Raw genomic sequence first — 13,374 nt, forward strand, 5'->3', positions numbered from 1 at the left:
ACTAAATTAGTACAGTATAATGTTTGAGGTTGGTTATTTGACTATTGGTCAGAAGCCTCTTCTTCGAATGTACTTGACATCTCACTCGAGGTAAATCACCTCTCCAGAAATCCAACTTTGGAGATGAAATTGTTTGATCTTCCAACTTTTGCACTATTTAAGGTAATCTCTGGTTGGTGATCAGCTTTTGTTTTTCTATTTCTTTCACTTTCGATTTGAGTTGGATTATGCTTGCTGTATCATATCTGAAAATAAGTATCTCTCTTTGGTTTGAATTATATTTTTATAACTATCTCAGCCACACTGATGAATGACATTGCTATACAAATGAAGTATGAGATAAGGAGGTAGTACCTTTGTTAAATGATGTTTCAAGCTGGTAATTCAGAATTACAAGTAATGACTGACTTCAGCCACAAACTATCTTGTACTGAATAAAACATTTAATTGGATATTGGTTTATATGCAAAATCCACTCTGTTCTGAGGAAGGGTTCAAACCTGAAACATCAACTGACTTGTTTTCTGAATGATTCTGTCTGACCTGCTGAGTGTCTCCAGCATTGTTTTAAATTTCCAACATCGGCAGTATTTTGCTTTTTGATAGATGGTGTGTTTCCACCCCAAGTATTTCAAGCAAAGATGGATTGTGGGAAATGTGTTTAACTAAAATGTAAATTCTCAGAATTTCCACTAACTTGAATTGTGATTTTAAAGAATGAAGGAAATATGAACATAAACTATATAATTGCCCAGCCATGTCTAATTCACAAGATATTCATTCACCACTGGTTCTTTTGCAATTTTTGAAAAAGTTTAAAATTGTTTATGGTGCAGTTTAAATCATGCATCGAGTGGTAAGACCCATCTCCACTATTGACAACCATGCAGGGTAGGTTTTCTCCCCTCAATTGTAGTCTCAGTTCACATGAAACTTGAGCAGATCTTTAGAAGAAGGTGTTGGGCAAGAAGCTTCAATGATTCTTGCCCAACACCACCTTCTAAAGATCTGCTGAAGTTTATTGCTTCATTGATTATTGCCCTTCATCTGGGTAGAAACACGCAGGCTTTCAAATCATGGGGCTGCCTTTTCTCATTTTACGTTTATATAAAAAAAAAACATCAAGAATGAACTGAATGCTGCATAGAATATGTTTTTAGAAATAGAGAAATGTTGAGTACTGTACATTGGGCTGCTAAACTTACACCAAATTTATCACCGTTATCCAGAACTTTGCACCAGTGTTGGAGACAGAATCAAGTATAGTTAGTCAAAGAAAGACTCCATATTCAGAGCTAGCACAGAAAAAAAAATTCTCTGCTGCTTTTATGCCAGTTCAGGTTGTCTTTAAGGGTGTGACCTTGAAATTGAGCTCCATATCAGGCACTGGTATGAGCCAGCTGAAGCAGATTACACGACTGTTGGTGCTTCTTTCCTTGGTAGTATGCACATCTATGTTGTTGGAGGCCCAGCAGGCCAATCTGTTCAGACACAGCTACAACAATATTTATGGAGTTGGGTCAATTCTTGAATCTGGGGACCATTCTACAAAATGTGTGTTCACAGCCTTTCCCGAGTGATGAAATCTTTTCAAGTTAAATCACCCAGGTCTCAATTGCGCACACCCCTTCTAATAACGGGGCCACCAACATTCGAGGGCTCTTGGTCAGGTTACAGGTTGGGAGTAATTTGTGTTGTATTTTTCTTGAATTTAGGTCCAAAAATCAGATGATAGCAACCTTGAGCAAATAAATGATTTTCTGGGTGAATGTTTATAATCACAACTTCAGGTTTAAAAAGGAAAACCAAATTGCAAACCAAATGCTTCCTTCCTTTTCAATCTTTCTTGGTGATCAATTAGTTCATCCAACTTTTTATCTTTGGTTTACAGCACATATTTCTTTCCCTCCCATGAAATGTTTAGGGTTTCATTGAGTTACTTGCTGAAATCTGTTAATGCTTATAGTGGTCAGAAAGAACTGCAGATGAGCACCCATTTAAAGTTCCATGAAAGAGAACTTAAGTGCAGAACTCTCAAAAGGACATGTGTCTTTACAGTTTGTTCCCCTTGATAAGCTGTTGATCCACGATGTATACTTTTGGTGGGGGAAAAAGTCTTTGTTTTCAGCTCTTTTTAAAAAAAAATTGAAATCTGAAAATGATGGCTGCCCATCGGCCGAAAGACATTTACGTTTGATTGAGGCTGGCATGGTGATGCTGTGGTATTGCTAGGATATTATACTGGTTTAGTCTGCAGATGATGGAAATATAGCTGTATGGAAAAAGAAACATTGATTTGATTTGACACAACAGTAAGTATGGAATTGTAGAATAAGGGGCTTGAAATCTCTTCAGTTTGATTATAATATACTCAATGGACACTTCTTTACAAACATGAAGAAAAAACCTATTTCAGCACCCTCGATTTGGCAAGAATATACGTTAGAAGGATGGTACAGCAGCTTAGCGTGTGGTTTATAGGATCATCAGACCCCAATTACCGTGTTTCAACCCTTAAGACCATGCCAGCTATCTCTATTTTTGCATAATGTTTTTTCTGTTAAATTCTATGTCTTGCATTACTGCTGTAATTAACTTTGTATTATATCATTGGGAGGGGAATGAAAATGGTAGTTTTCCCGTGGCATAGAAAGGACTAGCTTTACTGAGAAACACCTCCTTTACCAGGATAGTCCTGTAAATTTATCTCTCATAGTTTAAAGTGTGTGATTGACTTACAGAATCAGATGTACTTTTATCCAAAGTACAATGAATAAGAGTATATGTGAAATGTCTAATACAGAAGCTAGGTCTGAAGAATACAAGCACCTTCCACTCATTCCTTCATAATTGAGCTTGTCATGAAAGCAATGTATTCCAATTATGCAGAAGTACAGGAGGGGGAGAAAAGTCTGTGGAGAATATTTTTGTTTAAAGTATTCCTTCAAACTGTCTGTTTGAAAATATATATATACTGATGAAAATATGACTTGACATTTATTTTAAATGTCAAAACGGAGACTTGCCACGCTAGATCTCCTTGCATCTCGGCTGTCCTGGTGACTTCTCTGGATCAACTCCCTGCGCCCCTCAGTAGCTTCATTGATTGTGATGGGGCTGTTGCTTCAGGCTGATCTGAAGCGACTCCAATTCAGGAAAACCTGCTACCAGCTGGGGGCGCTGCATACTCTGGAATAAATCAAAAGCCCAGTCATCCAAAGTTGCTTCCTTTGCTGTAGATTAGCAGAGAGCGGGAACACGATCATTTTGACTAGAGAAGCTGTGTGTGTGCTGAGAGGCAGTTGAGAAATAATTTGTGGAACCAAAATGTGGTCCCCAAGCATGGAGGGGAAAAATATAAATAAACCAAGCATGGGGGGGAAAAATATAAATAAACTAGTCAATCTCCTGTGCAGTTGCACATGGCGAGGAAAGATCAGTCTAATGTTAATGTTTATTTCACTATTCCAAAAGAATGTGATGAAAGCACTCCTCAAATCAGTGCGTGACGGAGCCTGCTACTGAAGGGATGTGCACACAGAGCAACTGAACAAATAGCAGAATTTTAATTACTGTGAAATATCATTTGATGTGCACTGCAAGCAGCCAGCAGCTGCAACGGCAACTGGCAGTTTATTGGTAGTGTGAAAAATTTGGGGAAATGACCCCAGTGAAAACCGGATAAAATCTCTTTACGGTCTCATCTGATACTTGGAGCATTTGCAGTTGAAGGACTGCCATTTATTTATCAGTAGAATTAAAATAATATCGGGAAAATCTTAAATATGAGACACTAAAATATTAATTCTAAGCAGAATAAAGTTTATAAACATATTTAAACTATTTACAGGCTATTGGTTGTGATGAAATACCTTTAACTTTGTTACAGTGAGGCAAGAAGCTCAGGCAGGCTCAGGGCAATGAACAGAGGTAGTAGAGTGAAAGAAGGGTAGCAGCGTCACCTAGTGTAGCAGGACTGAAAGGTAAGTATATTAAAGGAGGCGTTTCATCATACCCATTTAAAAATAATGTATATCAGTGTTACTACATTGCCACAAGTTGTGACAAAATCATGACACAGGAAGTTAAAAGTGTGACACATAGTACGTGCAGTTGTAAGAAATTTTGTATTATAATGGGGTACATAGGGTTCCTATATTGCATTGGAATTTTTTTAATAGGGAGTGGACTGCTATGTTGTACGTGGAAAACTTAAATTAGTTTCTCCCAAAGAATTACTTTGTGCTAAGCTTCAATAAAGTTTTCTTCAGTTTTTCATCTGTGTAGAAATTTTTGAAAAGAATTATATTTGAAACTTCAAGAAAGGGTTGGTTAAAATTCAGTTTAACGTGAAAGTTATAAAGCATCTCTACATGTGTTTGGCACCGTATTTTACACATGAAAAGACCAGGAAATACTGCTAATATCTTGGCATCATTCTTTGTCACTTTGTAATTTTGCCTTGCCTCTTGTATTCAGATATGGTTTGCCAGTAAACTTCCAGGCAATGCTGTTACAACCCAACAAAAAGATGTTGAAGAAGCTTCGAGAAATTCTTAATGATCTATACAAACACCTGGACAGCAGTGCAGCTGCCATCATTGATGTAGGTATCTGCATGGCAAAATTTGATTTTCTGTCGATGGATGCTACCAATAAAGCAGAACAATTAGTTTTTCTAATTATAAACAAAAACAGAAAATGCTGGAAATACTCAGCAGTTCAGACAGCATCTGTGGAGAGAGAAACCATTAACGTTTCAGATCAATGACCTTTCATCAGAATTGGAAAAAGTTAGAGCTGTATCAGATTTTAAGCAAGTTGATTGGAGTATAAAAGCAGGGAAGTCCTGCTACAACTGTACAGGGTATTGGTGAGACCACACCTTGAGTACTGCGTACAGTTTTGGTCTCTTTATTTAAGGAAGGATATACTTGCATTGGAGGCTGTTCAGAGACGATTCACTAGGTTAATGCCAGAGATGAGGGGTTGACTCATGAGGAAGGATTGAGCAGGCTGGGCCTATACTCATTGGAATTTAGAAGAATGAGAGGTGATCTCATTGAAACACATAAGATACTGAGGGGGCTTGACAGGGTAGATGCAGAGAGGATGTTTCCCCTCGGGGGGAATCGAGAACTCGGGGGGCATAGTTTCAGAATAAAGTCACCGTTTTAGAACTGAGATGAGGAGGAATTTCTTCCTTGAAGGTCGTAAATCTGTGGAATTCTCTGCCCCAGAGAGCTGTGGAGGCTGGGTCATTAAATACATGTAAAGTGGAGATAGACAAATTTTTGCAAGATAAGGGAATGAAGGGTTATGGGGAGCAGGCAGGGAAGTGGCTTTGAGCCCAAGATCAGCCATGATCTTATTGAATGGCGGAGCAGGCTCAAGGGGCCAAGTGGCCAATTCCTGCTCGTATTTCTTATGTTCTTATGTACAGAGGCAGGGAAAGGTGGGAGGGGAAGAAATAACAAAAGGGAAGGTCTGTGATAGGGTGGAGGGCAGAAAACATTAAATGACAAAAGGATGATGGCGCAAGGCAAAATAGGGTGAAAAAATGGGACCAATGGTTATGATCTGAAATTGTTACAGTCTAATGATTCTGCTATTCCCATTTACACCTCCTCTAGACCCATCTTTTGTTTCTTTATTTGTCCCATTGCCCTTCCCTTGTGCCTTGCACTATCATCCCTTTTGCCATTTAATCTCTCCTGCCTTCCACCCTATCACAGACCTTCCCTTTTGTTATTTCCTCCCCTTTCTCTGCCTGTGTACTTGCTTAATATCTGTTACATCTCTAACTTTGCCCAGTTCTGATGAAAGGTCATCGACCTGAAACGTTAACTCTGTTTCTCTCTCCACAGATGCTGTCTGACCTGAGTATTTCCAGCATTTTCTGTTTTTATTTCAGATTTCCAGCATCGGCAGTATTTTGCTTTTGTAATTCAAATAGCCTAACCACATGGGTGCATTTTAGTGTCTCCATTATTTTAAACGTCTCAATCAAATCTCCCCGAAGTCTATGCTTTTCTAGAGTAAAAAAGAAACCCAGCTCTTTAAACCTATTGTGATAACTAAAGGCTTTTAAAGTAGGTTTCAATTTAGTGGCCCTCCTCTGAACCTTTCTAAGGGCCTATAATTCACCAAAAACTGAATGCAGTATTGTACATGAGGCCTAACCAAGGTCTTGTACCATGATAGTCATATAATGGTGTAACCTGGAGGTCCCAACAATGACCCCTAGCTGGATTCCATGATCTCATATTGCGTCAGAATACAGTTTTCATGGAAATTCAGTCTATTTCCTGTTCCTTGTAACATCAAGAATAATAATGGGCCCTGCCTCACTTTACAAGTCAGTATTTGCTGAACTGACCGGCACTGACTTTAGGAAAAAAGTGTTCTCCGCCCCTTTGGCTTCCAAATTCAAAGTTAAGAGAAATGCATTTTTCCCCCAGAGGGGGAGAAAAAAATCCACCAGCTTAATCTCTCGGCCTTTCCAACTCTCTGCCAAGGACTTGCTCACTGAGCCAACAATTGTACTATCATCGCCTCCACCCTTCCCTCCCTCCTTGATGTGGGGGTCGTGGCAACAAATGGAAGCCATTCTAACATCACATCCAATTCCTCTCGGGAATTTTCTAACCAATCTCATTGTCTGAAACTGATGAGAGATTTCTGTTAACTATTTTGTTTGGTCCGACCTAATGAAATGTAATCCATATACTAGTTAGGTTAATTTTGGTCCACAAGGGGTGAACTCCTAACAGCAGCAACATGATATAAAGCAACCTAAAAATTCTCCTGGACCCTCCCCCCTCCTTCGCTCCCTTTTCGCTCCCTCCTGCCCAACCCCCAAGTTTAGACTTCTGTATTACTGAAAAACAGCACAAGGAGTTGGTGCAGGGAGGTGCAATTTGTGATTTCAGTTTTAGCAATCTCTTTGAAAGTTCCCTTCAAAGATGTAGACATGTTCCCTTTTAATCTCTCTCTCCTCTCTCTCCTGCACACACCGCCATCTTTTAGGGGAGAATGGTGTAGGCTGAATACATCTCTATCTTTACTGACACAATTTGGGCATAGAATAAAGTTTTGTTATTTCTTTATCTCCCTTCTTCCCCCTACCAGAAAGTGGAATGTTCCAGTATTACAAGGTACCCATCCTAACAGCCAACTGAGCTAGTTGAGGTTGGTGTGTTTAAGTGTCGGCTGTCTTTGTGTTTAAACCAGTGGTCTCTGGAAATCTCCCGTGGTGTTGCTCAGTAATCTGGGTTCAGGAGGCTAGTTGTGCTGTATGGCTGCGAACCTGTCCTGTCTCGTTAAAACACAACTACTCAAGTGCTCCCTGTTGGGAAGTGGGCATACCATAAATTTGGCTTGCTTTTATTTTTAATAGACCAGTATAACTTTGAAAATACTCATATTGGCCTACCCCTTAATTATTTTACAAAAACCTAACCTATACAAAATATTTAAAAATGCACTCCATACATTCTCCTTTGCACAGACATATATCCATCAAAATGGTTGCCTGATAGAACTATTCCTTGTAACTCTTGCATAATATTTCATTAGGTGGAGATTTTCTAGTGGAGTTCTGTTTGAAGTATGGAGATTTTTTTTTTTGTAATATAGAAATTTGAGTAATTTTGCACAAAGAAATTGACCTTGGAATTACATTACAGGAAACTTTGTGATATCCGGCACCGACGGGACCGAGCTGTTGCCATCCCATCAAAACTGCCGGACAAACCAGCACTAATGTTGAAACATCTCCGTATCTGGCAACAAACCCTGTTGCTTAGCAACAGCTTCTAAACAGTCGGCCGTACCTTGCAAGCATCTCTGTAGCTTAGCAACAGCTTCAGCGAGACCTTGCAAAGCCTGACTGGTGGAAAAAAAAGCAACGAGAAGAAAAAAAACCTAACGAAACGGCTCCTGATTTTTGCCGGTGGGTCGAGCATTCTGGACAGTTAACCTCCGGATAAACCAAAGTTTCCTGTATTTGATTGCAAAGTGGTGTCTGAGCAATATTTCATGTAAATAATTGGAACGGGGAATAAAATACTCAGGAAAATATATGGTGGCTCCCTAAAATAGAAGCTTATTTTCTGTAAACGATCTGTATACTTTGGCAGCTACGACACCATCTGAAATTGAGCAGAGATTTTTTTTTTAAACAAAATTAGTAAATAATCAGCTAGAATAATATAAATCAAATGCTGATTTGTTTTTAAACTTCTTCTTTTGCAGGCTGCCATGGACATACCAGGCCTAAGTCTAAGCCAGCAGGAATACTACCCATATGTGTATTACAAGATTGACTGCAACCTGCTTGAATTCAAATAAATGCTAATACAATCTTCTCCAGCCACCTTGGCTTTTAGAGTATGGGTTACAGTAGTATTGGACAGATGCCTGCTCGTCCCTTAATTTTCTTCAAGTCTGGGTTAACTGGTGTTTGCTTACTCATTCCTGCAATTAGGTACAGTCCTGTGATCTGTCTGCTGCTGTTTCCTTTGAAAACATGCGTTGATGTACTTTTTTACCAATCAGGTATTGAATTATGTGCTGCAATAATCTGGATCTATATTTATGAAACAAAGTCATTATTTAAAAACAAAAAAAAACTCATTTGTGAAGTGCTGTGCAGTAAACTGCATTGGTTGTCAATATTCCTGAAAGACCTTGTTTACAACTGTATATTAATAGTGCAGAAGAGTTTGTATCATTTCACCTATTTACCTGTGTTTGATACATAGAATTTTAAATGGTCACTGGTCGTAACAAATCGTGTTTATTGAAAATGTGTATGTGATGTACAGAGTCTGTACTGATGTTTTAAACATGACTCCAATGTGCAAACACTGTAAACATTCATGATTTATCACGCCTACAAAATATGGAATAAATGTAAAAGCCATGGTAACCAAGGTTTTTTCAGTGTTGAACATTTGTCACAGCTTTTGAAATTCAGTAATTTTATAATGTTTAAAAATAATCTTGTTGACTAATATTACAGAATTGTTAAATTAGCTAAGTTTTTAGCTTTGTATATAAGTGTATAATTTATGATCACTGATTTAAGTGGCAGGACTCAACAGTGCAAACAGGACTTGAATATTACTGTTCATCGTTTGCAAATATGTTTCTGCTGGACAATTAGAACTCTACTTGGGTGGAGGAAAGAACCATGCGTAATGACATTTCTACATGTGTTGTCTTTGTTAGAGGTCAAATTTTATTTTTATACTATACGTGGACCAAAAGGCCATTTTGTAATTCTGCAAGCTTACTTTCCATGGTTCATGTGTTATCAGGCCAGTTAGCTTCAGTCCTACTCACATTACTGATTCTTTCTAGTAATATGTCAAAACAAATATCCCAGCTACACTAAAATGCCTCTTGCAAATTATATACTTACAGTTTTTACCATTTTTTCACCCTTTCGTGTGTCCCTTTTTTTCTTTTTGTTCTGTTGGTGTCCCTCTACAACGTTGGCCTTTTCTGATACTTTATTCCCATTATTCTTGGCAATGTATGTCTCGTGGCCCTGATTTTGACTGTTCTCCATCCCTGCAGTAGCTCAGACACACCGCATTAAAGAGCCACATCTCCTGCATTGTAGTATATGCTGATAACTCGCCCTACCTTCACAAATGGAAGTGCTGTCTGGGAGTGAAAGTGGAAGAAGTTTCTTAATGTTAAATTATTCCTCACTTAGCAAATTTAAAGGAAACAGTATGGATCAGTTGATATAAAAATAAATCAGTAGTCGGCCGTAGATATCCCGGGTCTAATTCTGAGCCAGCAGGAATGCTGCCCATATATTTGCAAGTTACGCACCCAGTTCACTCCATTTATTTTAGAGAATGGAGTCTCGTGTCTTAAATTTGTATCACAGGACTGAGAATGTCCTAATGTTGCGTCATTTTAGTTTTGGGTGCACTTGAAAAATGTTCTAAATGATTACTGCACCATAACAATTTTAGATCTGATACAACAAAATTATGTTGTTCCATTGCATATGTTAGACTGTTTTACTCTTAAAGTACTGTATTTGGAGCAGTGCAAGTGGCCCAAATAGCATCACTGCACCATTTTAAAGGCTAGGTTGCCAGTGTTATTTCCCTCAATCTTGTTTCTGTACAATTGAGCCCACAATCCTTTGTGGTGATGAACACAAAGTCAATCTCTGGCAAAACTTTAGGTTACCCTTCCTAATCTCTTCATTTTTGGCTCAGTGTCTCTTTTTTTCAGCCGAAGGCATTTCATAAATATGTGTTCTCCAAGTTAAAGGAACGATATAAACGCAGGCTGTTTGGTTGGGTGTGTATGTATTGACACATAGGCCCCGATTTTCTGCCAGCTGTTGGGCGGGTTTTCAGGCGGGCGGGGGCCGAAAATCGCAGAAATAGGGGGTCACGACCTCCCACCACACAGCCCCCCCACACCCCCCCCGCCTGATTCCCTGCCCCGTCTGACTTTCGGACCGCCGTTAGTCTGTGACCCGAATCAGTCCCGCCCGCCGCTGGCGGGACTGGCCATCGGAACACTAATCAGCAATTATTACCATCTTTAAACCTATTTTCAGGGGCCGTTGCGATTTTGTGGGTTCCCCACGCTAAACACACCTGCGGGGAACCCTACTGACGAAAGCTGGCGTGAAGCTTGCCGGCTTGCTTGCTTGCTGTCAGCTGCAGGTCATTCGGGGAAAGCTGCGATTTAAACGGAGAGCATTTGTATGGTGAAAGACCTTGTTGCTGCAGGCTTGGGGCTACTTCTTTAAGGCTTAGGCACAGCTGTGGAAGGTTGGAGCCTCACACACTTCTCCAATGTGATCTCCTGGGAAGCCCCTCTCGCCACCCTCACTCAGCGCTTCCTCAGCGGAGGCATCTACGAGAAGCATGGGACGCCTTTTTTTCCTTCCCTTCTTGCCATTAGAGGATCTCCAGCAGCAGAGGTGGCAGCAGCAGAACCAGGAACAGCAGGATGAGCGCCAGGAGCACCAGGCTGCTGCTCACTCACCTGAAGCTGCATAGGCCAGAAGGGGCCAGCGCTTGGAAGTGGTTTGAGAGCACCTTGCTGCGCTTTAGGGGGCCATGGGGACCCATATCTGCACTGGCAGTCCTACTCAGAAGGACTTCCATGAAGGTCTCGTTTCTCTGTTCAATAGATGGCCAACGCTTCTCAAGAGATGTCATTCTCTTATGAGCACTCACCATGTTTTCTGTACCCTGGCGAGCTATCTCCTCTATGGAGGTTGCCAACCTTTTCCATGGTGATGCGTTCATGCGCCAATGACTCCACAAAGGCTCTGCTCATGGTCGCTATGGACTTCTCCACACCGGCAGCGACCCTGGAGACAAAACCTGCCAGAGACTCCTGCATCTGTGCATGGAGATCCATCACCACCTCTTGCGGATGGACCCAGAGGCAGAGGGTAGGCATGCAGCGCAGCTGGGCTGAGCTGGCAGAGTCCTGCGCCCTCCGACGAGGACTCTCCACTGCTGTCCCTGTCTCCAGAATCTGCTGAGGCTCACTTGTGAGCTGTGAAACACCAGGTGACAACACTATATGTCCTGAAGGTCCCCCTGAGGTGTGAGTGTCTGTGCTGGTGCTGGGTGCGCTTACTTCTGCCGATGCTGCGCCCTCAGAGGTTGGAGCTTCCTCTGAGGAGTCTGGCTGCACAGCCTCTTTCTCCTCCACAGTGGGGACGGGGGCTCTGGATGGTCCTGTGGGGGAGTAGAGGAAGGAGTTAGAGATGTGATGCCAAGGTTACATGCACATTCGAGTTGACCTCTGCTGACACCTGCATCCATGCAGCCTTGGTCTCAGTGGGAGGCCTCTTCCTGCCTGACCTAGGGAAGAGGACCTCCCTGTGGGCCCTAACCCCATCCAATAATGCCTGCAGTGAAGCTTCATCGAATTTGGAGGCAGCTCGGGGTCTGGCACTAGCCACAGCTGCTGCAGGCTCCTCTGCCATCCTGTCTGGTTTGTTTGGAAGCCAACAGAGGAAGCAATGCTTGCTGTGGACCTTGAAAGCACCATGAATGATGGCATCATACTGTAGGGCTTTCTGACTAGAAATGGGCAATTAGCAAGGCTGTTCACACGCTGGCAATTAATTGGCCACTTGATGGAAAATTGCGTGCAGCTGGCTGACATTTTTTTTGTGTGTCAGAACCCCACATTCGGGGAACCCGACCATTTCCCACACAAGCCACAAAATCGGGCCCATACACTTAAATTAATAAATCATATAAGTTTACAGCACAGGAGGAGGTCAGTCAGCCCATGGTTTCTGTGCCAGCTTTTTCCTAGAGCAGTCTGAAACAATTCTCACTGTTCCATTCTCGACCTTTGCTTCAAATATTTATCTAATTTCCTTAAAAGATGTAATGCTCTCTTCCTCAACCAATCCACGTCACAAAGTAATCCACGGTCCAAAAAGCTTGTGTGTGAAGAAATTTCCTCTGATCCCTTTCCTCACTCTGATTTTAAATTGATGACTTGGCCACTGACTCCCCACCCTATTCATTCTATCAAAATTTAAAAAAATCTGTATTAAATCTCTCAGCCTTCTCTGCTCCAATGGAAATAGTTCCACTATTTCAAGTCTTTTCATAACTATAGTTTCCTATCCCTGGCACCCTACTGAAACTATGCTCTTTGGCTTTAATGTCCTTTTTATAATGAAGTGCCCAAAACTGTACTTGGTACTCTGTGACATAACTGCTGTTTGGTATAAATTCTATCCTCTTGTCCTTTATGCCCCTATTAATAAAATCCTAAATTCTATTGGCCTTTTTATGGCTTTACCTGTACTTGCATTTTCAGGGAATTGTGTACTTGAACTCCTAGGTCTTGCTGTTCATCCACACCCTTCAGTATCTTTCCATTGAGCATATACTCCTTTCCTTGTTTTTACCTCACTTATGAATTGCATCTGCCCATTCTCCTAATGTGTCTATCTCCCCAAAGGCTGTTAAAATCCTCCCCACTGTTTTCCAAACCTCCTACGTTTGTGTTGTTAGCAAACTTGGAGGTTGTGTTCGCTGTGCCCACATACAAATCATCTGTATATTAACTGATATCAAACGTGGACCCGGCACTTACTCTGGGGATACACTACTCCTAACCCTTCTCCAGTTTGAGCACACATTTACCCGAACACTCTCCCCAATTTTAACTCCAAGCGTGGGGGCGGCAGGCTTGCGGACATGCCAATTTGAGGCCCTGGCCATTTTAACTAATGGGCCTCATTACTGTAGTCCAGGTCCCAACTCCTGGCCAAACCTGGCGGGACTGATGTGGAGGCCTTCGAGCGGGAGTGGAAGCTGCACTTGGGGTGGGAGGCTGCAGCCGGGG

The 13,374-nt window shown here is 41.4% G+C and overlaps 1 protein-coding gene across 8 annotated transcripts in view; it reads left to right on the top strand.

Annotated features, from left to right (window-relative positions):
- LOC147115171 (V-type proton ATPase subunit C 1-A) overlaps positions 1 to 8,936 on the top strand; it is a 159,906-nt gene extending 150,970 nt beyond the window's left edge. For 6 of the 8 annotated variants that reach the window (XM_085993492.1, XM_085993490.1, XM_085993491.1 and 3 more), the window contains 2 exons: positions 4,480 to 4,606; positions 8,257 to 8,936. In XM_085993492.1, the coding sequence (XP_085849618.1) occupies positions 4,480 to 4,606; positions 8,257 to 8,352 (223 nt within the window). In that variant the 3' untranslated portion in view covers positions 8,353 to 8,936. Of the gene's footprint in view, positions 1 to 3,889; positions 3,984 to 4,479; positions 4,607 to 7,131; positions 7,192 to 8,256 lie in introns of those variants that run through there. The other 2 variants (XM_085993493.1, XM_085993494.1) reach the window with 2 other exon arrangements.
- Positions 8,937 to 13,374: the final 4,438 nt, after the last annotated feature.

Source organism: Somniosus microcephalus, chromosome 7, assembly GCF_052327205.1.
Source record: "Somniosus microcephalus isolate GS21.2 chromosome 7, FLI_Smic_1.0, whole genome shotgun sequence".
Lineage (NCBI taxonomy): Eukaryota > Metazoa > Chordata > Chondrichthyes > Squaliformes > Somniosidae > Somniosus > Somniosus microcephalus.